At 41.0% G+C, this 26,822-nt stretch overlaps 1 protein-coding gene across 2 annotated transcripts in view; it reads right to left on the bottom strand.

Moving 5' to 3' along the window:
- Positions 1–26,822, bottom strand: part of LOC306960801 (SEC14-like protein 1) — a 45,569-nt gene that overhangs the window by 8,035 nt on the left and 10,712 nt on the right. For both annotated transcript variants that reach the window (XM_079553362.1, XM_079553363.1), the window contains exons 3-12: positions 10,870–11,019; positions 8,986–9,117; positions 6,085–6,213; positions 3,819–4,095; positions 3,363–3,472; positions 3,048–3,237; positions 2,842–2,930; positions 2,523–2,593; positions 719–890; positions 490–624 (exon numbers count right to left, since the gene is read on the bottom strand). In XM_079553362.1, coding sequence (XP_079409488.1) covers positions 490–624; positions 719–890; positions 2,523–2,593; positions 2,842–2,930; positions 3,048–3,237; positions 3,363–3,472; positions 3,819–4,095; positions 6,085–6,213; positions 8,986–9,117; positions 10,870–11,019 — 1,455 coding nt within the window. The remainder of the gene's footprint in view (positions 1–489; positions 625–718; positions 891–2,522; positions 2,594–2,841; positions 2,931–3,047; positions 3,238–3,362; positions 3,473–3,818; positions 4,096–6,084; positions 6,214–8,985; positions 9,118–10,869; positions 11,020–26,822) is intronic.

Here is a 26,822-nt window from a genome sequence, read left to right on the forward strand (position 1 = left end):
GGTTTGCTGCTTTATAATAGCACTTTAGCAGCTGTTCTCTTACTTTGATGTAATTGTCTGGCAGAAACCTTCCTCATTGTGCCTTTATCTGCACAAACCGGTGTGTGCTCCAAATCAGCCACAAATCTCTTAACAGCATCATGATCGCGCTTGACCTTCCATGAAATATTAAAGGTTTTCATACCTAGTCCAAGGCATTCAACTACGTCACGCTTTTCATCAGAAGAAAGATCCTTTTTCTTTCCCATAATGCTTGAAAATGGTGGTCTGCCTAATAATGTGGAACATCCTTCGTCAGTAGTTTTTCCCTTAACTGGGCTTAACCTGACAACTAATCATCCCAGACGTCTGAGATTGATTTCAGTGATTCAAAGAGGCCTGAGACACAATACCATCCATGAGTTTAATGTTGTCAAAATGAACACCGTTTAGTATTATATTTATTCTAAAGTGATACATATCGACACTTTCTTTCTAAAAGATACGCACCATACACTCTCCTCCAAGAAAGTCTGGTATAATCTCCTTGTCGATGTAGTCAACCAAACCTCCGGGACCCTGGTAGTCGTTGCCCGCATAGATTAGGAACTTCTTTCGTGTATTTTCATCAATGAATGGACTGACCTACAGCGAAATCAACACACACACACAGACATGTCAGGGCCTCTAATATTTGAAAAACACATTCATCATTCGGTTTGGGGAACGATTTTCTCACCAGCGTCCACAGCACTGGGAACACGCGGGGAGCTCTTAAGATAAGCAGGCGTCCCAGAGTCTCGGGATAGTTCGCCTCCACGACTTCAATGATCCTCAGCAGAGCTTTGACTCCCGGCCTCCACAAGTGACGCATGTTCAGCCCCTCCAGATCAACCAGGCAAGTCCAGCAGCTACAAGGAGAGAGACATGGAGATAGCCCCGTGTTGATAAATGCCACAGGCGCATACCAGCTGCACCCCGCCACTCAGCAGCTGTCTTCCTGTAGTGAGGCTTAAGCGGTGAGAGTAATACTCGCTAAATTTGGACGCCTTTCAGTGTCCCTCCTTAACTTCCCTCTCGTCTATTTGGCAGAGACCCATTCATATGTGGCGGTGAATGGCTCCTATCCCAGTCACCTCCTGCTGTTTGAGTAAGCCGACACTTGACAGATACTATCTTCGTTCCCTCCCTCTCACTATCCCCGCCACAATGAATCAGCCCACAAATAAAGGACGGCGGCTAAACACAATTCTGCTTACGTAAGAGGAGGAATATTGTTATGTGCACACTCACGAACCTACAACTATCTTTTTATTTATAACTATGACAAATAGCCAGAGATGGTACATACAAATATTAATAGTAACACGAAGAAGAGCGCAGAGGCCGGATCTGGGCCTGATCCAACTGACTGACAGATTCATCCACAAGGTCGTCTGGAACCTGAACTCACCCCTTCGCTCTTCCTGCCGTCTCATATTTTTAACTATTGTTTTTCACCAATGGTTTGAGAGTAGTAGAATTATCTGCATGTGCTTTACATCTGGTAGAACTGGCGACGAAGCTGTGCAGTCAATAGTTTAGTGGTTAAGGGTGCTGCACATATGGCGAAACACTGTCAGTCAACAGGATTGTGGGTTCAAGTCCCATAACTATTTGCTGAATGTCTCTCCCTGTTCTGACCCGGAGTTGTCCTGCCAAACTAAAGGTCCATAGAAAAAACACTAAACCAACTAAACTGAACCAGGCACATCTTCTAAAGTTTAGCTTTACCCAAGTAAAAAAGCTTCCTGGGGAAAAAGCGTCAAAATTGCGATGAAAACAAGGATGAAAAGTGACAAGTGACAAAAACATGTCGGAAAAGCAACAATAGCACAACAAAAAAGTGACAAAAAAGCAATGAAAAAAGCTACTAAAGAGTGACAAAAAAAACAACAAAAGAACAACAAAAAAGTGACAGAAGAGCGACAAAAAAGTGATAAAAACATGGCAAAAAAAATGTACGAAAAAGCGACATAAAAAGAAGCAAAAACGTCTCCAAAAATATGACGAAATCCACCAACAACACGACACAAAAGTTTCAAATGAGGGATCACACTGTTGCTCTCCAGTCAAGAAGCTTTTAGATTTGGGCAAAGCCGAACTGAAGAAAAGTGCTCAGTTAAGGCGGGGGGATAAGAGGTTAATAACTTTTCAGACACTACTTACAGTATACCGGGATTGATATAGTAAGATTTTGCCCAGTGTTGCCCAGCTTTCTTTAGTTTGACCATTTTTGTGATGTTTATAGTTTCCTGCCCTATTGGACACTGACAGGAAGTGACATAAATAGAGGTAAACAATTTTCAATGGGAAATGAGTCTACCTACGTCACTTCCTGTCAGTAGCTTAAAAACTCTAATAAAAATAACATTACTCCATTAAAACTGAACTGCTTCACTGAAATCAAATGACAATCTAAATAAGTCATATTTTCAAAAGCATTAAAGCCACTTTAATGGTGGTATTGGTGTTATAGGTGGACTGTATCATGTGGTGTGTACCTGATGGGCCGCCCAAAGACTTTGGTGTTCTCCTCACAGCGTCGCAGCCCTTCCTCATTGATCGAGAGAACCTACAAAAGACAAAAACCGTCACGCACTCAATCATTTTTATTCTGCTCGACTTTTCCCTAGTCGTGCTACGGATTTATTTGCTTTACTTTAGGGTTCATTGTGCTAAACCCTCATGAGGGGAAGTGTGCGCTCGCTTTGATTACCAAACCTGTAATCCCATGACCTATAAACTACAGTAAACTAGTTTCTCTGTCGACAGCCGCAGACCTAGTTTCTCACATGAGCAGATTAAGCTTGTCATACATACATGTCTGAGCAGGGACTCCTCTCCCAGGGCCCGCACCAATCCTTTTGTGTCCATGTGGCCCAATCTCAGGATGTACAGGGGCCGACCATCTGATGAGAACAACATTTGTTACACTTACAGCATTCACACGATGTTTTGCTGTAGCTATGCAATATAAATAAGCTTCTCTCATCCCCAAGGGTATATGAAAGTGATGAATCGTTTACCTCTGTCGTGGTGATGCCAGCCCCCGGTGTAGTAGTCCTGAAGCACCTGCGGGGAGGTCCACGTCTCCAGGAGGTAGTCCACCTGGTGCTGCTTTCTCCAGGTCAAAGACTGGCACAGAATCTCCCGGGCCTTGTCCATGTTGAAGTCCCGCGCTCGCAGGAAACGCAGGATGTGCTCATCTTTGGGAATCTAGAAAAAAAGATACAAACAGAGAATAAATCGGTCATTAGACTTCTAAAGGCAATCCAAAAAAAACAAAACATAAAAGTGTAAAGACCTGGGGTTTCATTATGATTTAAAAAAATGCAAATTACCTTTCCCTTGTGTGTTTCTTGCAACCACTTTCGGAGTCTAATGAGACAGCTTTCCTGCAGAGGTGTGAGGTCGCCCAGGTAACGTTTGATATAGTCCGCATCCAACTTATCTGCAGGACAAATTCATTTAGATTTATTTTGTTCATACTGGTATTAGCAACAATCATACACTGAAGAAGCAAAGCAAATGCCTCAGATGACTCAGAATTATGGGCTGCCTTTCTTAAAGTTGCTCTATTTTTAAGTTGTAATCAAGGAGAAATATCTGTGAATAAGATAAGCATGTTTTGAAATTATAGTTCAGCCCCGTTTTCAGTCCTAAAAAGGCTTGGATTTTGGAAATGTGGTGTCAATTTCTAGTTTTTTTTATGTTGACAAAAACGGAATCTTAAGCAAACATTGTGCACCCCTTAAATTACACTCTGTATTAGTTAAAAGTTCAGAATGGGGTCAGACCTTCAGGCGTCCCAGCCAGCAGCTCCACCAGACTGTCGTTGTGGAGCACAAGGCTGGTTTCGGTCTTGGTTTCCCCGCAGGCTCCGTCCTTGGCGTCAGCGGCGATGGGGGTGGGGACGACAGGGGACACGGGCAGCACAGGGAGGACACAGGGGCTGGTGCACAGACTGGTCGGTCTGACCGGGGCAGTCGTCTGGGAGGAGGGCGACCAGCATGGCACATGAGTGATGCCCTCATCTTCAAGCTCCTTCAGGTAATACTCGATTATTTCTTTTCCCTGGAGACAAAAAGGATACATTAATTATTAGCTGGTGTTCCTATTAAGAAAATAAAAACTTGGAATAGAAACCAAAATAAATAGGCTCTATGAAGGTGAGTGACACGTGACTTCTGAGTGCGATCTCCAGAGGCTGCTGTTCTTCCTCTCTCGCCATTTCATTAATACTTCATAACTAGTGGCTACATGTTAACATTACATTGGATGTAAGTACTTGCTAATGACCGGTTATCAAAACACAACACCATACAATTAAATAACAATTGTATGGTGGGGGTGCCCCAGGGTTCAATTTTAGGCCCAGTGCTTTTTAATCTGTATATGATCCCTCTTGGTGATATCATCAGGAGACACGGGGTCAATTTTCACAGTTTTGCTGATGATACACAGTTATACATCTCCATGTCTCCTGATGACACCAGGCCAATAGATGCACTTTTTAACTGCATTTTAGATATCAAATTGTAATCTGTAAAGCACTTTGTGATACCTTTCGGTATGAAAAGCGCTTTATAAATAAAGTTTGATTGATTGATTGATATTCTTTACTACAGACAGGCTGATTATTTTTTGAGCAGGCTCGTTCAAAATGATGCTAGTGACAGTGGCTGCCTGCCATGTAATCTTGAGCTTTTTTATTTTAACTTGGACAAGACGCTGCAACTGACTCACACTGTGGTTCATAGGCTTTAACAGTTTATTCCTTCTAAATAAAATGCCAAGACAAAAGAACACTTTCTTTGTAAGCATGAAGCCAGCTTAGTAAATGTGTGCGTCCACATGGGTTGACTCAGGTCTGTGAGGAATGTAAACAGTGAAAATGAAACTGATTCAAGGATTTACGATCTACAGAAGAGACAAGGAGATGAGTTTATTTTTCAGAGGTAGTGGGACTAAAGCAGAAAAACCTGTCAGTGACTGGACTTTGACTGTCAGTCCAAAAACACAGACTGACTCGGTCGTGTTTTTCTCGTCACCTGTGGCTCGCGGACTGCAGTGGAGCAAAGAGGAACGGAGTAAAACCATAATAGATCCATGAGTAAAGCTCATTATAAGGTCAGTAGATTATGGATAACAGACACCACTCTGGTGCTGTGATGTCATCGTTTTAGTAAAAGTTGCGGAGACGTCGTAGCAACGGAGCCATGTAAACGGCGTTTTGAGATCTTTCCACTCTGGGACCTAGTTTGGAAAATGTTCGTTTACAGACCCCCAAAACACCAGTATTTTGATATTTTATGGATTGATAAAATATCTTTGCGTTTAGTCATCAGCTTGACTTCGAATGGACAAGGCCTAAAAGTCTCAGTTATCAAACTGAGCAAAGTTTAGAATTATAACTATTATAACATAATATCTCCTCTCGAAAGAAGTGTTATGTACAAAATCTTATAATTTTCCCTTGAAGTCCCCCTTCCTCATACTGGAGAAACATAAAAATAATAGCCAAAAAGCAGATAAATGTGAGTTTTCTGCACATGCACGCATCATAGGTGTTCAAGTTTTTCTATTTCTTTGTGTTCTGCCCTGATCGTTTGAGCAGATTAAGCTCCAAGCCTCTCTTTGCATTCCCTGGCACCCCCAGGCTGGAAACCACTGTTTGTTGATAATTAGTCTGCAGTTCATATTTCAGTCTTCTCTCATGTAAATGCCAATATTCATTCTGGTCTATTCTGCACTTGCATAACGCCACTGAGGTGACCGTTTCTGTTCACCGTACTTGTCAGCCAATGAGTCAGTGTCCACCCAGAGCGACCCGCTGCCCACATTCAGTGATTACACAAGTCTGTTTATGCCACCACAGCCCGAAAAACTGAATCACTCATCAAAAGCCCCTCTGACAGCTCCATCAGTCATTTCACACAACATAATGTCCACTTCCGACTCGAGACTTTTACAAAACCATCTCTGTGGCGGCACCGAGGCCATAGTTTCTGAAGGCCACAGACTACAAAGAAAAACGAGTGTTATGAAATACAATGTTGAGACCTTTTTGATGCTGCTGGCGTACTGCTTCATAGCGATCTTTTCCACTGTGCTCTCGAAGCCGAAGAAGGACTTAATGTCGAGGCTGGCCGTCTGCTCGAAGCATGTCCAGTCTTCATTCTCGGGATGAACCTGTAAAGTAGATGTATTTTTAGACGATCTTTCTTTATTCTGCTGGCTTGATTTTGTTATGCAATATCAGACAGGGCAGAGATTCTCAAATCACACCAAGTCTCTCTAAGGACTAGACCAACAGCCTAATCCAGACTAAACCAAGTCTAAAAATAAAGTTAAATTTAAGAATTACTCCTAAATCATAACACATGAAAGGCAAGAACCAGCTGTAATACAAAGTAACTCAAAAAATGTAATTGTTCAATAACATATAAAATTGCAGAGGACCCTGAATACTTGGCCTGGGACGAAACACTTCTGTCACGATTCAATACTTATATACTTATTCAATACATCATTTTAACATTTTAAACTCCCTATAGTCCCTTTAAGATTGAAAAGTGCATTAACACAAAATGTAACAAAGGGCTGTTACTGGAAAACAAATTAGTGTATGATCAAAATGTCTCCAAACACAAGCATTGAAAGTATTGTGGTACTAGGTATTGCAGGAAAAAGTATTGCGATCAGATATTTTGTGCCATACTGAATACTACCACATGAAGCCTTGTTGTACCCCTTGTTGTACCTGTACCACATTGTGAGAACCACTGAGACAGGACACTATAATGTAAGAGGGGGAGAGACACCCAGCAAACTGTCTGGGTCGGAACTTAAAAGGTGCATTATGCAACTTTTTAATGTGAACAAAAAAGGGTTATATTTGTGCGTATTTGACCTTGTAGTGACTCAGCGCTGTGCTCAGCATGGCGCCTTTACTTTTGATCACGGTGGTCTCTTCAACGCTCCGGGATCACTTGTTTTGTAGGTTTTTTGGTGAGAGGGTCCGTCAGCAAAGAGAAAACCGTCAAACAATTGATCCCGGAGCGTCACCGAGGCCACTGTGATGGAAAGTAAAGGTGCCATGCTGACCACTCATACAGGTACGAGGTCAAATACGCACAAATATCCTTTTTTTCCACATCTAAAGTATCAAAATGTACATTTAAACTCACGAGGCGGGAGAACGCAAAACGCACTGGCTGTTCCCAATCGAATACAGATTAAAGCAGTACTAAGTAACTCTTCCCCCTAGAGGCCATAAGCGCAACTGCAGGTGTAGTAGCAAGTTACGATTTTTTAACTTATTAATTGTCTTGGAGAGTAAATACTACGCTGACAGGAAAGGCGAAGGGAGAGAGGGTTACTGTGCATCCAATTATACAATGGAAATATTTTTTTTCACTCAAACTTGGCTGTAAATACTGTTTAAAGTGACGTTAGCCCGCAGTTAGCTTTGCCCGTTAGCCTGTTAGCTTCTTCTTTGTGATTCCATTAGTGTGTATTGCTTTCTCCGGACCGGTGGCAGTCAAGTTGCAAACATGGTTTTCTGGCCAGAGACACCAGGGGGAGATGAAAGACCCTCCAATCATGTATTACCCCCACAGGGACTATGAAAAGGATTTATTAAGGTAAACACGTTACTTAGTACTGCTTTAAACCACGCTAAAGAATTCATGATTTCTTGTTTTCTCCCGTCTGACTGTAGCAAATACCAAATGTTACTCTATTTAGCTTTCTATATTATCTACTGGTTTCCTTTTCCTTACCGTATCAAGTCATGTCTGCACATCTTTGAAACATCATTATGATAACTGTCACCTCATAAGCTTTTCTTCAGATGGTGGAAGGTCAATATCAGAGATCTATCATCAACACCAAAGGGAAGCTGCATTACTAACAATACAAACTCTTACTATAGTTTGCAAATATGAATGTCCTAGTTTTTAGACAGGGGTCAAAAGAACAGTACATGTATACGGCGTGTAAAGCTTTACATTAATATGCTTAGATGTGTTCGTCACTATGGAAACCACACACCCAGCTTCACCAAAGGATGACGCACATAAACCCTGATTGCAGTGAGTGGGAGGGCATGTGTCAGCCTGGCCATTAGGAATACTACAGCTCTGTACATGTGCCACACTCGACCGTGCGCGCTCACGCATGTTCTCTTACACATTTGGGCATTTGAATTTAATGTAGGCCAAATCACGGCTCCGAAGAAAAGCGGCTGGTTGCGTCTTTAGCCACAGATACCGAGGCATTTCAGCCTTAGCCAGTCCATTAGCTCAGTTTAATTGCACTGTCCACTCCATTTACCGTTTGCACTGTATGACCATAAGAAGCACGGGGGAAGCGCTGCCCGGTCAGAGACTAAAATTAGCACGGTTAGAGGCTACAAAAACATGCCTGGTCTCATTTGTTCAAGGTACTGTACATTCACACACGGAGAGTCGAATACGGCGCACAAAAGTAGAAAACATTCAAACTGGGATATAACATTCAAAGAGATATCGGCAATAAAACGTATAGTCATGCTCAATGCTAGAAAAGGAGGGATTTTTTTTTACGACTAACTATTGTCTAATCATTTTTAAATCCATTTTTAACCCAAATATGGTGCCTTATTCTTCATATACAACAGGATATCTTGGAAGAGAGATGGATCTTTCCCCCACAAAATGTTTATTCCTCTGTGTCATTTCTCTTTGTGATATAACCTGGTTACCATAACGATAGATTCTGAATATTTGCCGGCTTTTAATAGTCCATTCGTCACGATTAGTCATTGCAGACAGCAGTTACGCGGAAGCCATTAGAGCAAAGGTCAAGAGAATACTTTCGATGCTGATGTGTGGGGAAATCGTGACCTCTTTCTACAACGTCAAAACATAAACCATAATAAGGGTATTGCGTGTCGCTGTGTTGATGGGGGTTAGCGCTGACCGAGTAGCAGCAGGTTTCGTGGATGATGACTCTGTTGGAGAAGGTCTCGTTGTGGGACTCGATATGCAGCGTCCTCTCTTTGCGATTCAGGGTGTTTCTCTGGGTGAAGTACACGTAGTCCACACCGGCAATCTGCGACGACGGACACAAAAGCCACGATATTACATGAGGTCAGCAACAATGGCTTTTCTTTTCTTTGAACAGTAGTTAGAGAAAGTGGGTGTAGAAGAGGGAGAGACATGTTGGAGGCAGATGACGAACATATGACGCTGCGGTGGAAAAAAAGAGCACAGCATGTGTTGTACCCTGCAGCCTTAACCACTAGGTCACATGTTATTTGTTCAATCATTTAAAGTGCAAATATTATGTATGACGGTGGCTTATGTGCCTAGCAGTGGCGTTCATTCATAACATAATTTCTGTTAGGGATGCACCAATCCGATACAGGGAAAAAATATTGGGTATCGGCTCCAAATATCTGATACTTAACAGATAACTTTTGGCTCTCACGGTTTTAAGAACACAACTTTCACCAACTAAATCTAAGTATTATGGGTACATGGCATGCTGTACCGCATTTTGAAGGGCAGAACCTAGATTTAAAGGAACAGGCCACCGTTTTTTCATTCTGAGATATGTTCTTAACTGAGCTTAGACAAGTTGATGCGTACCTGTCTGGTCTTTGCGCGTGCACAAAGACCAAAGATGTTGTTAGCATTTAGCCTCTCCCAATGTATTCCTATAGCTCCAAACGGGGGTGAAGTTGGAAGCGACCATGGGTACACGTAAAGACCGAACAACTACGCATCAACTCGTCTAAGCTCAGGTAAGAACATATCTCAGAATGGAAAAACGGTGGCCAGTTCCTTTAACCTCCGTGAAGGTATTGTTGATTGCCCCGTAAAATAGCAACACTATGCCAATGCTAGCGGCAGAATGCTAATGCTAGCGGCAACTAATCAAAGCTGGGACAGAAACAATGGATCATCTAATTAAAGGGATAGGCCACCGTTTTTTGCATACTGAGACAAGTTCTTACCTGAGCTTAGGTAAGAACATATCTCCCTATTCCTTCCCTTCCCTATTCCTCCTGTGAGTTAATGTAAACTAATTAGTAGAAAAGTCCAGTGATCCTTGTGTAATGTTTTTTTCCCCCATTAGTTTATTAATAGATATAATGAATCATTGATCTGCAACATCTCATTTGCATCTATGTTTATTGACCTCAAACTGGAGAAAAGAGAGACATTCACTTTTTTTTCCCATTCACAGCAGCCACTTCTTCAAGACTCTTGGTATCGGTTAATATCGGATATCGGCTGATACTCAAACCCCGGTAAAGCTGGATCGGTGCATCTCTAATTTCTGTGTTTGAAAAGGAGGACTTTATATTCCAGATTGGTTTGTCTCTCAAAGTTTGGTTGGAGTGCTGCACACTGGCAGCAGGAAGATATAAAAACAGTATGCGAGCCTCCAACAACGCACTAGCAAATCCAATGTGCAACTGATAAACAGCTGGGGTGCAGAAGAAAAACAATCTGATTAAATACAGACTGGAGCTCTTGAGCAGTAGAATAAGAAACAATCAAAGTGTTGTATGTCTTGTATGTCTTGTCTTTGTGTTTGTTTGTTTGTCTTGTCTTAGTCCGGAATTATCTTTATGTGAAATGTATTGTGATTTTGGTATTGTTATATTATTTATGTTTTTGTTTTACTCAACGTCTACTGTGACTGTGTCTATGTCTGAGGTGAATGAATGAATAAATAAAAAAAAGAAACAATCAAAGTGAACAGGATGACTTAAAACTTGCAACGAAGCAACACAAGTCTCTCGGTATGTTTTTTTTGCATGACATGTCCCCTTTAAATGGAGCGCCGGCGTACCCTTTTGAGGAGGCGTGGGGCGTCAACATCCAGTGCACACCGGCGCTCGACCTTCGTGGTGCTGCCGTCTTCACTGGTCTCTTCACTGACCACGTCGCTCGCCACAAAGATGGGGATGAGGTGACAGGTGGGGAAGCGGCGCTCGTAGGCCTGGATGGAAAAAAAAGACAAGGAAAAAATTAGAAAATAAGAAACAATGTATCCAGGAATAGTACATTAATGAAGGAAAAAAGGCTTCATGTCACATCAAATTGTCTGAAGCAATGTTTACTCAAGTTGCCTAGGCTTTGTTTCTGTATATTCTCAATCAGAAAGGACTCACTCTGAAATACAAGTGACGTCAGCGTCCATATTAACTAGATAAAAATTGAGTACAAGTGCGAGCCAAAACCAACACAATGACATTTGAACGAAAGGAAATGAATGTCTTTTTTAAAAATAATCACATGAACGGGAATATTGCAAATTCCTTTGTTGATTTCAGCTCAACGAGAACAAAATGTACCAAATATTTGCTCTCCCGTGTTAAGCCAGTGGATTTCCAGGAGGTGGGTGGAAAGCGTCCCTTTGCAGCGAGAGGCCAAACAAAAGCTCCTTCAGCTCTTGACCAATTCTAGCACTTGACCACAAAAGGACTTAACGCACAAGAGCGGCCGCGGTGCCCCGGGGCGGCACTGTTTCTTTAAACTGCTCTTGCAAAGATCCAGGACAACTCAGACACGGTTACGCAAGAGACAAAAAAGCAACAATAATGTCTCAACTTGACCACGTTGTTTCATGTTTGTTTCATAACATGTGTCCCACGTCAGCCGCTGGTATGTCGAGAGTAAACACACACACAAGTCTAAAATGTTAGTTTTCAAATTATCAAATTACGAAGCCGTTCAGAAAGTTACAAAACAAGGGTTGCTTTACTTCTGCTATTGATGCTTTGTCTTTCTCCATATCCCTGAATAGCTGCGCAACATCAGGTAAACATAGTTGCAAAAAGGACTAAAGGAGAAGACAGACGGTGCTCACAAGACGGGTCGGAGTTAAGTGTCAGCTGAGTTGTGCTGAAAAGGAGCCGTGTTCTGTGGAGCGTGGAGGCCGCCATATGTCTCAGAGTTTCTACGACAACTCGAAACAATCTGCAACTTCACTTTAAAACAGCTGAGACCGGGACAATATATTACAGAACCCTATGTAGACAGTAAATTCAAAGTGTTGCACTATTGTAGGATAGGTTGATGGTTTGCAGTAGCAGGAGAGCATCTGTCTATTCAATTGTACATGTTTTAGGTTGACAGGGAGAACAGGAGCACTCAGAAAGTCATTGACAAAGTGCCTGTAAGGGACTTTCACATATTTGCTTTGATCATAGAGTTTTGTAGACTCTGTACAAGTAATTATAATGTACATTTTTGCTTTACATACTGTGGTTTGTGTTTGTTCGTTGTTTAATGTGTGCATGATGAAATGAGTGTGTCTGCAAGTGTTCAGGGCCAGCCTTAGCCAATTTGGCACTCTGGGCAAGAACTAACTTTTGATATATGGATGTTATATTATGATTATCTATTCATTTAAAAAAAACAATGCATGCAAATTTACAAATTTTCTATCGCAATGTTACGTTATGCCTTGTGCCTTTGTGCTTCGTCATACGATTGTACCATAGCATTGTCATTTGCCAGACTCTGAGCTTCGATCACCCCCTAATAACCTTAAAGGAATAGGCCTCACAATATAGTTCCCCTTTTTATCCGCTTAGAAAATCCACATTGTTTAATTTTATTTAACTATACTTTATTGTGTAACACTTCACGCAACCATATTTAAATAGGGAAGAGCTTGGTAGCTTCTATCTTCACCTCGTTTGGAGCTATAGAGGAGAGGAGGAGAGGCTAAATGCTAACGCCGTCTGTGCTGTGTTTACGTGCTGTGGGCACGCGTGAAGATCAGACAGGTACAAATAAACTCGTCTAAGCTAAGGTAAGAACAAATCTCAGTATGTAAAAACAGTAGCCTCTTCCTTTAAGTTGTGGCTACTAGTAGGTATAGAACTATTGCTTGTTGGCAAAAGGTAAACTGTTTTCCTTCATTTGTTGACAAGCCACTGCTCACTCATCACAGGAGTCAACAGGGTCATGGAGATACTGTGTCATTATTCTGCCCACTGTCCCAGTAAATGCTGAGTCCTGTTTTCCAGCAGTGATCCTCTCGAACACAGGTTTTGTATTGCGGTCAGCACTGCCTGTAAACATCATTCAAGCTCAATTAAAAACAACCAGGCAACAACAGCTGAGCCCATCCAAAGAGAAGCTGCCAAAAGCATAACTCAACCTTCAAACAATGGGTGAAAAGCATTGACCTTACTGTACGTGACAGAGAAAAACCACTTGGAGCCGTGTTGGGTTTAAAATAACACAAAAACAAACAAACAGATCCACCTGCCTATTGTGCGCTCGGAATAGCACTACCCATTTCAGAGTTCTAAAAACAGGAAAACAGGGTCAGGTCGTTTTCAAAGGGAAGTAAATGGGAAAGCACCACTCGGCTGGAGTAGGGATATTTTAAAAGCCTGCAGTGGCTAAATATAAATGCAAACAGTTTTCTGCCTTGATTACAGACAGGATTTAACACCATTCAGAAAAACTAATCCACCATGGCGCCACTGTTCGGGGAAGTGTCAACAAGACACCCGTGAAATTAATTAAAATACTGTAAGACGAAAGAGGTCAGCCGTGGACTCGGGGCTCTAGATTTTTTACTTCTTTAGAGCGAGATAAAGAGTAGGGCTGAATACTGCTACATTTCTATATTGACGATACTTGGTCTACAATACAAATACATGATCCTTTTTTCGATACCCATACTCAAATATTTGTCATCTAGAACCACAAAACAGAACAACAACGTTAATTTATTCCATAAAATTTCTATTAAATTTGTATGATTAAATTCAGCTGAAACAACCTTTTAACTTTCCTTTTCCCTGGACCAAACAGGCGTCAAAACTTTTCTTTTTCTTTTTTTTCAGCACCTCCTCAATACCAGCAGTACCTAAAGTATTAATTCCAATACCATAGTGGTATCGTTTAATGGTACCCAGACCTAATGACGAGGCATTAGTGCAGAACTACAAACAACTTATGAGCGAAGTAGTTGACCGTGAAGAGGAAGAGAAAATTCCAATTCACAAATGTTTATTGTGTTGAAAAAATAAAAAAAGAATCCACAATAATATGAATATCTTCATTCATATTCCTTTTTCTTAAAAAGACAAACAAACTTTAATCAACTGAATAATAAAAGTGTAACTCTTAGCCATTTGGGTTGGGCCATATCGATCGCAATATAAATTTACTTTTATAATTTATGTTACGCTCAGCTCTATCAGAGTAGCATAAACACTGACTGTAGAACATGGGAACAGGCGCTTAAAAAGTAAAATGAAAGGAAGGATGTAAACTGCTAGAGTAGATCATATTTGCGAGGAAATTAGTATGCGGTAAAAACAAAAAAAAACAAAAAAGAAACAGAAGAAAATATCACTGAATTGATCTTCCCAATTGATGTAAGGCTGGGATTTTGAAGTAATCTGTCCATTGTAAATTATATCGTCAAATATATGATTTCTTTTTTATACCGTGATATAGATTTTCGGCCATATCGCCCTGCCCTATTAGACCATAAACTAATAGAGTTCAGGACTGTGATGTCAAATCGCTAAGCATCATGGGATTTTCAGCAATAATAAACTAATGAAGATTAAAAGGTAAAATACTGGAGTTATTGTTCACATTAAAACACTTGGACACCACAGTGAGTTAGATGTATTTACCAGCAGTCTTTTTTCTCCACTTTTTATACCGTTCTTAGCTAATGTTAGTCTATGGAAGAAGAACGCTAGCAGCCACAAACATGGCGGATCTCCATGGTAACAGAAGATATTCCCGAACTCCGTTGACCATAAATGTACAGGATTGTTATGCTCTAATTTGCACTGGAATAAAATACCATGCATATTACTTGTGCTAGTAAGTGATTTGGCAAAATGGACTCAGTTGACTCATACTCACATTACATAAGGAAACCTGATCAACAACATTTGCAAACGATATCATCATTGTTTGATCCATATCTCAAAATGTATCATACTCAGAAACCATTAACGCCAGAGTAACCCAAACAAACAGCGGCGTGGACTCAAACTCCACCACTGCAAACAGAGCTAAGTGGCTTTCACTTGTTGGAACAGCTGGAGTAAACTAAAGCCGCCAGCCCTCCGGGACATCACCATGGCGACAAGTTATGTTGGTCGGTGCACACCCCAAATGACCAAGCTGTGAGTAATTGTTTCTGGAGATGTGTTGTTCCGCGGGACACAAGAGAGGAAAATATGAAAACAATACGCGGCTGCTTTACGCCTTCCTGCAAACCGCAAAACATTTCCCTATTTCAGCAGCTAAACTATGCCGAGTGCGTGCCGTGCAGAGAAGAAAACAATATCTCTGCCTTTGAAGGAAGTGGAGGGTTTTGAAAGGGGCATTTGATCCACAAAGAGGTTGATTAATGTGCGCCCGAGCTGGGTGAAAACAAAAAAAAACCTTGGAGGCGGCGAGGTTGTGCACAGCTTGTTCTGAAAGCGTACCATTTTCCCATTCACGTCATGTCACCGCTTGTTGTACACGACACAGAGGTGGTGAGGAGCAACGTGATACCATAATATTATGGAGGACTGCACTGAAATTACCCCACGGCGACTCTGCAATCACGTAGTTACTGATTGCGGACACTTAGTTTTAAAGCAGGCCTCATGGGGGGTAGGTTTACATGCAAATGTGGAGCCTGCTTCACTTGGCCGCTGGATAAGGCATTTGATAATGGGAAGAAACAATCAATCTGCAAGTTTTAAATAGTGTTATATATCAGTAGGGCTCCAGAATTATATTTTAGGTTGGTTAGGTTTATCATTTAGGAGCACAGGACATAATTTAGACAGATAAAGTCTGACATTGTCTCACATCTTCAGGAAGACTGACTGAAAAGGGATCTTCATAGCTGTGCACATAAAGACAGTATTCATATCTGCACTCAGACTTTTAGTTGATTTTTACTATGATGATGATCAGTGTTAATTTTGTCGACTAAAATATTTAGTCTTAATTTTAGTCAAAGTGATATTTTTGCTGACTAAAATTGGACTAAAACTAAATTAAAAGTTTTTCATTCGACTAAAACTGTGACTAAAATGTCCAGATATTTTAGTCGACTAAAATAAGACTAAATAAGAATGAAAAGGAGACTAGAATCATGCAAATTTCTATTGACCGTCTGAAAGAGCCTCATATCATGTAAATTCACTGCCAAAGGATCAGCTCTGAGCTTTGTTCATGTGGAGCAGCTCCATGAAGCAGAGGAACAAGATTAAATATGATTATAATGAATATTATAAATGCAAAGTCGACTAAATTAGTCTTAAATTTAGTCGACTAAATTTACTTAATTTTAGTCAACTAAAACTAGACTAAAATTGAAGATTTTTTTTGACTAAATCGCGACTAAAATTTAATTGCATTTTGGTCAAAAGACTAAGACTAAAACTAAATTATAATATGTTGTCAAAATTAACACTGATGATGATACAGGGTTTACACAAACAGAAGCAAGTCAAATTTAATGTCCATTTTAATGCCCAAATACTGTATTTTAATGGCACAAACACACACAAAAAATGTGCAAACATTTCATCAAACCGAGGAAAGAGAATTGGCCAAAACGGGAGATTTTGATCAATTTCTGCCAAAACGGAAACTGAATATGTTTTAGTCCATAATGTGTGTATTTTCGAAGAATTGTTGAGCAATGCTGGCCTGGCCAGACAAAACATCACGTTATATTTAGTCTGGCACCACCAATTCATTTTCTCACAGGAGAGGTGTGGTTTACGATCGCCCATAGTCGTTTATTGGTCGTTTATTGGAATGTCTATCATGCGTCTGCACGTAGCCATAGCCAATCGTATCAATTGTATCCGATGACATATGACATACCCGCTGTAAACCTTTGAGCTAAACTATTTAGAACACGGTCTAAAGTTTGATCGAAAGATGCCGTCGGGTCTGCTGCTGTCATGCTGGATCCGTCTAAGCAAACTACAAGCTTACGTATGTCAAATAGCTCATCATAGTCTTGCCGTCCCTCCTCGTTCTGTGATTGGTCCTTAAATCCATGCGAAGATTTCAGCCATGGTCCCCAGACTGCTGTGAAGTTCGAAATGATTAGAGCGCACACAGCAGCGTGGGTATTCCCAGGCTAGAGCAATGTCATTATTTTCCAACAATATTGGATTTAATGCCAGTGTGAATTCAATTTTATGCTTTTTAATGACATTCAAGGCCTTGATTATGTTCATTCATTGACTTTTAATGCCTAGCTGAAACCCTGTTATATGTATCTTTTATTGATAGTTAAGCTCTGTAAAGCACTTTGAATTACTTTGGGTACAAATTGTGTTCTATACCAATAAACTTGCCTTACCATTCACTTACTACTTCAATCCTACTTCAAGGAGACTTTTGCTTTGTGTTATCAGACTCTTTCTTTCTTGGTGACTGAAGGCTACTGAGAAAGAGGATCGTGCGAGAAACAGCCTTGGAGTTCTCAGTAACAATAACACATCTCTGCAGCTTACGAAAACGGTTGTGTAAGAGAGATGACAGCGGCTCAGAGGTCAGTGTCTGCTATTTATATCGGATGGATTTTCAGACGACCGGAGGCAACGCTGGACTGATGTTTTGGGATTAAGAACATTTTGGACGGCCCTTCGGTCTTTTCGTGTTTCTGCGTGAAGAATGGATTGGAAATGGCTTTGGGTTCTTAGTTCAAGATTGAAGAGTAATCAAAGAGAACGTTTTTACTACAAAAAGAAATGCTGATGACAGGGTGAGCTTTTTCATAGTTGTTGAAAAAGCAGCAAAGAAGAATGACGCATTTTCAATGGGCCATTTCGACAGAATTTGAAGCTCCTAACCAGGCCTTACTCTGCTTAGCTACCAAGATCTGATGGGATCGGGTATTCACAAGACCCTCCGAAGTTCCCAGAAACCAGTTTAAGAAACTACAGGGCAAGAAGGCTATAAATGGTGAGCCTAAGTAAGTGCCATCTTTGAAATCTGCTACAGTAATGATAATGATTCCCATTTATTAGGAACTTCCACTTACGGAAAATACACAATACCCTTTAAGCCTTGGTTTCGATCGCATTGTGATGTCGAACCGGTGAAAGGTGATATGAGCAGCTGGGATTTCACATAAGCGGTTACTGGTAAAAGAGGCCATTGTCAGCAGTTAAATAAGGGAGTGTCTAGTACTGAAGGGAATTCTCTTAACAGTCTGTTTGCTCTATAGCCACAACACCACTGACGTCACCAACAAACAGGCCTTTGAGTGGGGCCTGCCGGCGGCGATGTGATGTCAAAGTTTGAAAGAGAAAAATCGTTACTTGCTCAGAGGCGCTCGCAGCTTGGTACGTCATCGCCGCGGTTTATAGATCACGCGCTATACCCCTTTATAAATCGGACTGCATTAAGCGCCCGCTATCATGCTAACGCTCGTGATTAATTGGATTCGATGACTGGGGCACAGCTATCGGCGTTGGCAAAGCTTTCAGAGAGGAGGCTGTCTGGTCTACGCAATCGGGGTCACCGGAAGATTTAGGAGACGCCATAGATTACCATTAGTTAAAACCTTTCCGAGCCGTGTATCGGTGCATCGATAAGCAGTAAGGGCTTTTGAAACTATGGTGAGTTAGAAGGTGGAAAAGATGTGGAATCCTAAACTTTCATGACTGCGCAATTCAATTACGAACTATAATCAACAATTAAGTCATAAATAGACTTTTCTGACACCCACAAATGCCTAAACTGAATAATGAACTTTCTGTTTTATTACTACTTATGATGATCAACTTTGGCATTGTTTTTGTTTTGAGATTTTTGCTCAATCATGAAAAGCAAAGAGGTGAATTATGCTGCCGAACATATCGAATCAAAAGTAGGTCATATAGTCGGGGTAGAGGGGAGGGAGTTGAGAAATATGGAAGACATCTCCAAGTCATTAGGAAGTCTTGATAAAGAGGAAGGAAATGTTTTCAAGAGATAATTCTGAACCTTCGGCTATTAGTTTAAAGTTCTACTAAGCTCACGAGAGTATACTGGTTATACTCAAGCTACATTCAGACGTCAGGGTTAAATGCCTAATTCAGACTTTAAAGATTTCTTATGAGTTTCTTCTGGTTTCCAATTAAATGTGACTTGTGCCTGTTTCCTGTGTGAAAGCAGAAAAGGACACAATGTAAAGCTCTGTCCAAAGTTGCAGAAGTAAACAAGATGGGCTCAGGGCTCTGAGGTCTGCTGACCAGCTCCTTTTGTCTGTTCCTAAATCCAAGCGTGTGTCCAGAGGTGACCGAGCCTTCTCAGTGGCGGAACAGCCTTCCTCTACATGTGCGCTCGGCTCAGTCTGTAGAGGAGTTTAAAACCAAATTAAAAACTCATCTTTTTGCTTTGGCCTTTGGTTCCATGTAGACCAGACACAGTTTGTGCCTTTATATATTACCTGTGTTTAAGTTTTATTGTGTTTATTGTCCATATTGTTACTGTTCTTGTACAGCACTTTGGTTGACAATGGTTGTTTTTAAATGTGCTTTATAAATATAATTGACATTGGCATTGAAACACAGCACTGCGCATAATGGGGCTGGGACGATCCAATTCATATCAAGATACTCAGGATACGTATTGCAAAACAATGAGTAATGTGGTGGTTCCCAGAGTCAATAATAAACACGGTGAGGCTGCATTTCAGTTTCATGCAGCTAAAATCTGGAACAGTCTTCACGAGGATGTGAGACAGGCCTCAACTCTGACAATGTTCAAATCCAGGCTGAAAACAGTTCTTTTTACCAATGCATATGACTGAAAGTATTTTATCTGCACTCTCGCCTTTTACTGTAATTGATAAATTTTATGTTGATGTTTTTATTGATTCTATTTGTTTTCAACTGTGAAGCACTTTGAATTGCCTTGTGTATGAATTGTGCTCTACAAATAAACTTGCCTTGCCTTGCCTTGCCTAAAAAGAAAACAGTCAGTCCAAAGTGCATAAACCAAATGCCATTTATTGAAGTGTTAAGATTGAAAAGTGCATCAACACAAAATGTAACTAAGTGCAACTGTTACTGGAAAACAAAGGAGTGCACAAAAATGCCTCCAAACACAAGCATTGAAAGTATTGCAATACTTTAAAAAAGGGACTAAATGGAGTTTAAAAATGCTAAAACTAAGTATTTTCATCCCCTTACATGTTCCAACCATGTCCTAATATGTAGAATGAGCCCCGACCTATACACCACAACTGCCTCTAAAATCCTGCACTGTCACTCAAAAAGGTGTTAAAGGCATAGCGAAGGATGTTCTATTTCCGAGTGGATCATCAAGACGATTGGTCTTCCTAATTGTCAATCATTCTGGTGATATGCCTATGTAAGGCCGTCGTGCGCGCTCGCCCCTTGTTAATTTCTGCGCATGCGCACTTTCAAGCCTATGTGAGTTACGCACCGAGTCGTTTGAAAATGGCAGAGGGGCAAGAGAAAAAGTGTCTTCGAAGTGTATGAGAAGAAGAGAAAGGCTTCAGAAGAGACAAACAAGACCAGAGTGTTTTTGGGAGATTCTTCCTCCTCGGAGGCAGGTAGAGCGTTAGGCATGCGCATTTTTTTTTAAAAAGTGGAGAGCGCGGTTCTTTCCTAAAATTCGGGAAAGTCCTCCTGTATACCTTTAATTCAGGTCTGAAGTGGCATCATGCACGAGCTTAATATAGAAGCTGCAGCTCCGCATTTGACCTGAGGTGGCAGTAGTGAGCATAAAATGACTAACTTGCATCTAGCCCCTTTAAGCATAGATAATTGGTATTGCAGCAAAAAGTCTTATCCGATTTCGTCCCAGCCCTAGCACATAAGCCTTTAAAAAGTAGTTGTTTCTTTTTGCGGCTTCATCATTTTGGAATGACAAGGACAAAGAAATCATGGTTGTACTGTTATTTTCAGCTCTCATACACTTTTTCGCAGAATGACATCGGAAGTATATTGATGATGATGAGAATGAATACGCAAAAAAATATCTACACCAGTTTTCGGACCATGTGAAGATGGCCTGAGACGGCTGAACGTAGCCAACATATTCTAATTCAATCAATCAATCAAAGTTTATTTATATACCACTTTACAGCAACACCAGGAGGACCAAAGTGCTTCACAGAAAGATAAAACACATTTAAAAACACCAAATAATTGCAACCTAGACACAATTCAGTGCTCAAGTATTAAAAGCAAGTTAAAAGTTAATTGTATGTAGGTACAGGAAAACTTTCACATGCGCAAGGAATAAAAAGAACATGATGTGCCATTTAAAATGAACTGAAAGACACGCCGTTTCAAGCATAAATGTGGCGCAGCATCGGGCCACAAGTTTATTCGTGCTCACTGTATATACACACACACACCTACCTCCGCTGTACAAAATGTTTAAGTGCACGCCGACTGTGATGTTATGCAACGCGCCAGGAGACCTACACAAATGTTCTGGGCCAGTTTGATTTATTAGGCTCTATAAAAGCTTATTCCACGTTGGAAGAAAGGGTTTTCCTGAGAGCCTGTGTGGAAAAAAGAGCCCTTATTAAAACAGAAGACATCCCTGTCCCAGTTCCGTGCAGCTGGACAGACCGGTCAGACAGCTTCAGACGCCAAGGATATAGCCAGCTTTGTTTAGAGTTCTCTTGCATAACCAATGTTATTGTAGCCCACTTTGCATATTAAACAAATGGAGATTTTAAAATGTTAAATATTGGACTTCTCGCATTCGGACACTACAGTGACTTAGTGTCCAACGGCTAATTCCTCTACTTTTTTTTTTAAACATTATTGGCCAATGCAAGTCTATGGACAGTGTTTTCTTGTACCCAGTAACAAAGCGGATATCCACAATCACAGTGAATAACATTTCATCTCGAATTCCCACATAAATGTTTGTGAAGTCCGGCGTTGTCCGTGGCCATAGGTGCGGACTGGCCAGGGAGTGAGGCGGGAGCGAACAAGCAGCTGATTGAAGACTTGCAACAAAAGAGCTTTTTAAGTCCTTGCATGCCACACCACCCACGTCTTTAGCCCTGCAATCTCTCCATCGCTCTGCAGTGGGCTTTGTAATGAAGGGAACAACCAGCTGACTATAAAAAAAATGTGCACAATCTTACGTAAGGCCCTCCTTATTTGTTGAGGCATGTAAAACGCTAAACTGCTTGCTTGTTATGGACCGCGTGCCGCGTGCATGCGTGGTTGGGCTTCGTAATGTGCTTTAAACTAGGGAACTGAAAGCCTCCATCTGTCGCCTATCAAAAAATCATCAAGTCGGGAGAAGAAATGCAAGGCATAACACGTACCACAACACATCCTTTGAACTCGATAACAGTGAAAAAGCAAAACGCATCTGGTAACTTTGAGATGCTGCTCTGAAGTCGATTAGGAAAATGCACTGAAAGCGCAGTAGTTTTCAAACTGTGGAGCGTGTACCACTGCTCCGGGTCATCTGCAATTTGATTCACTTTAATTAGGTTAGGTGTTTCTTTCTGGTTTAGACATAACGTCGTTTAGACATAATTTACTTATGGTGTATTTTAGACCCGGTTTTGCTCGGATTTCACCTTGATCTCGACCTGGCAGTACTTGGAATATTAAATATTTCATGAAGTGGTACTTGATGTGAAAGGTTTGAGAACTGCCTTGATAACGATACTGTGAAGTAAATAAAGGAATAAAGGGTGTATTAAGTTACAATGCAAACATGGAATGGGTGTAATTCCAATAAGTCAGTCACTCCTATCGCTTTATGGTAAAAATTAAATGCACAAGCCGGCTGAGTATGTGGTCTGATGAGGAAAAAAAAAAGAGTGGCCTGGGATGTGATGGTGGTAAACAGGGTAGCCACAGCTGCCCTGGGGGAGAGTGACAGAGGTGCAGTAGCTTATCTGTGCCATTGGCCTCTATGACCACCACCAATTGCTTAAAGGCAGATGTTGTAGTATTGTAGGGATTGGAACTGCTGACCTTCAGATCAGACAGAAGCTCAAACGCTCTTATCATTAAATAAATGACCAAGGGAGAAAACCTTTCCTACTCTTTATTGTCCTAGATGACGTCTCAAATAACCATTTTACCTTGAGCATATAGACTTTACAAGCCTCATTCACTATAACGTCAAAGGAACAAGGCCAACCCCTCCTTGATGGATGACATCAATACACAGCGTCACTCTGCAAACTAATGCAATTGTTCAGCATCAATAGGAATTGTGCCTTTACGTAAATAAGCATTGGTTTTACTGAACATTGACGTCACTGCCGCCGCATTGCCCTGACTCACTGTACGGACCATACAGTATGATGCGGCGCAAAGTGAGCTGAGGTCATTGTTAAAGAGCATTCATGTGTGGGGGGTTGGGGGAGGGGCTCAGTGGCGGCAGCATCCCGACCTTGGTGCACCAAAAGAGGGTGAATGAGCATCCCGGCTGCCCATGAATGAAAGCTGCTCCCGGTAGCACCGATTGGCCGGCTGAAGTCACGCGGCACAGCTACCGTCATTTCTTATTATGCAGCACCATGCAGCATGCAGTCTCCGATAAGCACCCGCGCTCCCTGCCAACGCGGGCCGTAAGTCTTCATTGGGGTTTGGCATTGAAAAGGCCATGAATTAAAGGGGGAAGCAGGATGGATCCATTCACGAGAGAAGCACGTTGCCCGAATGAGAGCGGAAGAGGGTAATTTAGAGGACAGTGCATTAAAGCAGCAATCTCAGCATGAATGGAGCTTTTCATAAGCCGCATTGGAAAGAACTTGCTTGTTTTTGCATTTCATTATTCTCAAGCAAAGGTGGATTGACTCAAATTGCAATCATGATTTAGAAAATGCAAGCAATGTAGTCTATACGCCATATTGTCCAGACTCCAGGGCTAACTTCCAGAAGCAAGACGTTTCATCTCAAGCAATCAAAGCTTTGAGATCTAAAAGATTAAGTAGAGCTATAGCCAAACAGCAGGTAGTTCACAGACGGATTACAACAATAGAGCAGAGGCCAGGATGCTACTGCGCCAAAACTCTTGGCTCCAAAATCCTCAACAGACCTGTCCCGAAGTGGGTCAGCTCACAGCGGAGAGGGCACCGCTAAGGCCTGAACTCCGCAGGATGAGCCAAGTTTAGACAAACAGCCTCCGCAATGAAAAAGATCCACAACACAATGTGTGGGAAGGAGAGCTCGTGCCAGGAATGACCTACTTTAAAGTTTTAGGAGGCGGAGTGGTGCAATACACACAGTAACTTTAGGCAAAGGGAAGCATCGTGTCAAGCTGCGAGTTTAATAAGGTAAAAGATTTGGGGCATTGGCACTGGAAGAACGTATCCACTAAAATTGTACAATCTTAATAAAGACGGAAATGAGTTTCGCAGCTGCACAAATTAGAAAGATCTTCAGTGCAGAAGGGGATTTATTTCTTTAGCGAAGTCTAAAAAATAAGACAATCAGAATAACAGGGGCTTTGCAATTAGGCCCTCGCTTTAGAGGACACAGCTGCACGCTCTTGATGACTCAAAAAACAAGATTTAAGCATTTAAGCGTTTTTCAAGATTCACATGTTGAAAAGTGAAAACAATTCAAAGAAAAGTGTCGCAATGATCAACACTCCTCGTCTTTGGTGGGAAGGTGTCGAGTTGCTAAAGTGCTGCTCTACTTTCTCATACCTTGTAAGGTGCGTGGGTGAAAGTGGGAAGGGCTGAACAGGACTGGGATTTTACTGGCAGCGTCAACATTTGAGAGATGTTTGTAAAGATGCCGATGAAACTGGATATGTTGTTGCTTGTAGGGATGCCTCCATTCTATAGTTTTGAGCCTTGATTATTGTGAGGAAAATTATTGCCTTTTTACGATTATTCCCAATGATTGAAATTACAACAAAAAACAATAAAAAAAAAAAAAAAAAAAAAATATATATATACTGTATCTTAAACTGAGCTCTTTATGTATAAATGCTGCCCTCAGAAAAAGATTGACCTATTTTATTCTATAGGCTATTACTATTTAAGATATGTTTTTATTTAAGCGTGTACAGAGCTTTGTTTTACAGTGTTTGTTTACATTTTACAGTGAGTTTTCAATAAAACTATTCGTATTTGGCTTTGACTTTGACTTAACATTTAATTTCACAGCTCTCACTTTTCGGAATAAATATCGGGATATGAATCAATTTTCAAACTTAATATATCGGGTCCATATCGCCCAGCCCTAGCTGCACGTGTTTCTTTTGGGACTCTTCCTTTGGCAATGTTATCCAATTATCACGCAAAAAAAGGGCATCATTTGTTTTCTCTACACATTGGATCATTTAACTGGATATCTTGGATTATGTTCATGTGGATTTTTATATTTATTTAAGGGTTAATTCAATTGGAAACCGCAGATGCATTTCTTTTGGGACTCTTCCTTTGGCAATGTGATGCAATTTTCACACAAAAAAAAGTCTCTGCACATTGGATTGTTTAACTTGCCACTGACTTTAAGTCTTTTTTTACAGTGAGTCCTAAAATTCTTACGAGTAACCTACCGTGACCCTTTCTAACTGCGGTAACTGCAATTATGTGAGCACTGCAGGGAGAACAACCGGTTTTACAGTCTTTGCGATACGTGTTAGATGCAAAAGTTCATACTGAAATTTGATTGTAATTAGTTGTGCAGATCTTGAGTGGGTACATTTGGGTGTATAGTTTCCTTTCCTTGTGACTTAAGTTAGCAGGAATTTCACTTGTATCGCACATCCTGTTCTTTTCCATTGACGAAACTCGCGTCCTTGTGGATTAGTCGCAGCCCGAGTATATGTTTCCATGGAGCGTGTTTGAGGACGATATGAGTCCGTCTCAAACTGTTGTATGCAAACAGGCCCTGCGGTAAAAGAATAATGTGGTGTATAGTCTTTCGTCATCAATTCCGGCTTCCCCCTGTCAGTTTTCGTTAGCGAGAGCTGTCCCCTTTGGTCTGACACAGCAGCCTCAAGACTATTGTGTTGTGTTTGACATTCCACAGCGGCTCCCCGAGGAAAGACCAGTGCTTCTGAGAGGGCCCCGCCGCGATAAAAGCAACAACAGCATCAACTACATTTCCTGTTATTGTAGCGATGTCAAGGGATCGCTGTGTCCGAGTCTTCCTTATTGTTGGGTTTAAGAGGACAGTGAACTGTAAAATAAGTGAGATGTGGGGCAGGTAACATTACTATGATGCAGACACTGGCGGCACTGGAAGAATTCTCACCCCTTAATTTACTTTTGTGTACAAAAAAATAATATATATACTCTGGCGTAGATTTGATGTGACCTGTGGAGGTAGAAAAGCACTACATAAATATTTTTTGTTTTGGTTTTAATGTCATAAACTATTCCCCAAAATCTTTTATACATTTCTATGTAATAACAGGAGAATCTTTACCAATAGAAAATGATTTTGTATCTAACAGCTGCAAAAAGAAGTAGTGATTAAAGTGATTAAAATGTCAATTAAATGTAATTTAATACAATATCAATGAACAAATTGCATGTCAGAAAATAGGTTGAAATTAAGTGAAAAGAAAAGGTAATTATACGCAGATTACGATAAACATTATCTAATAGGAATGGGACGATCCACTTTTGTCACGATACGACACTCAGGGGCTGATCCGATATGTATTGTGATACAGTATGTAATAATGACAAGTATAATATGTTGACCTGTAAAAAGTAACTTGTTTACCTTAATAAATCCTTTTCGTAGTCCCTCTGGGGGGTCTTTCATCTCCACAATTGCAACTTTTCGCTGCCTACGGGTCAGAGGCCCCAATACACAC

The sequence above is a fragment of the Gobius niger genome, assembly GCF_951799975.1.
Source record: "Gobius niger genome assembly, chromosome: 3".
Lineage (NCBI taxonomy): Eukaryota > Metazoa > Chordata > Actinopteri > Gobiiformes > Gobiidae > Gobius > Gobius niger.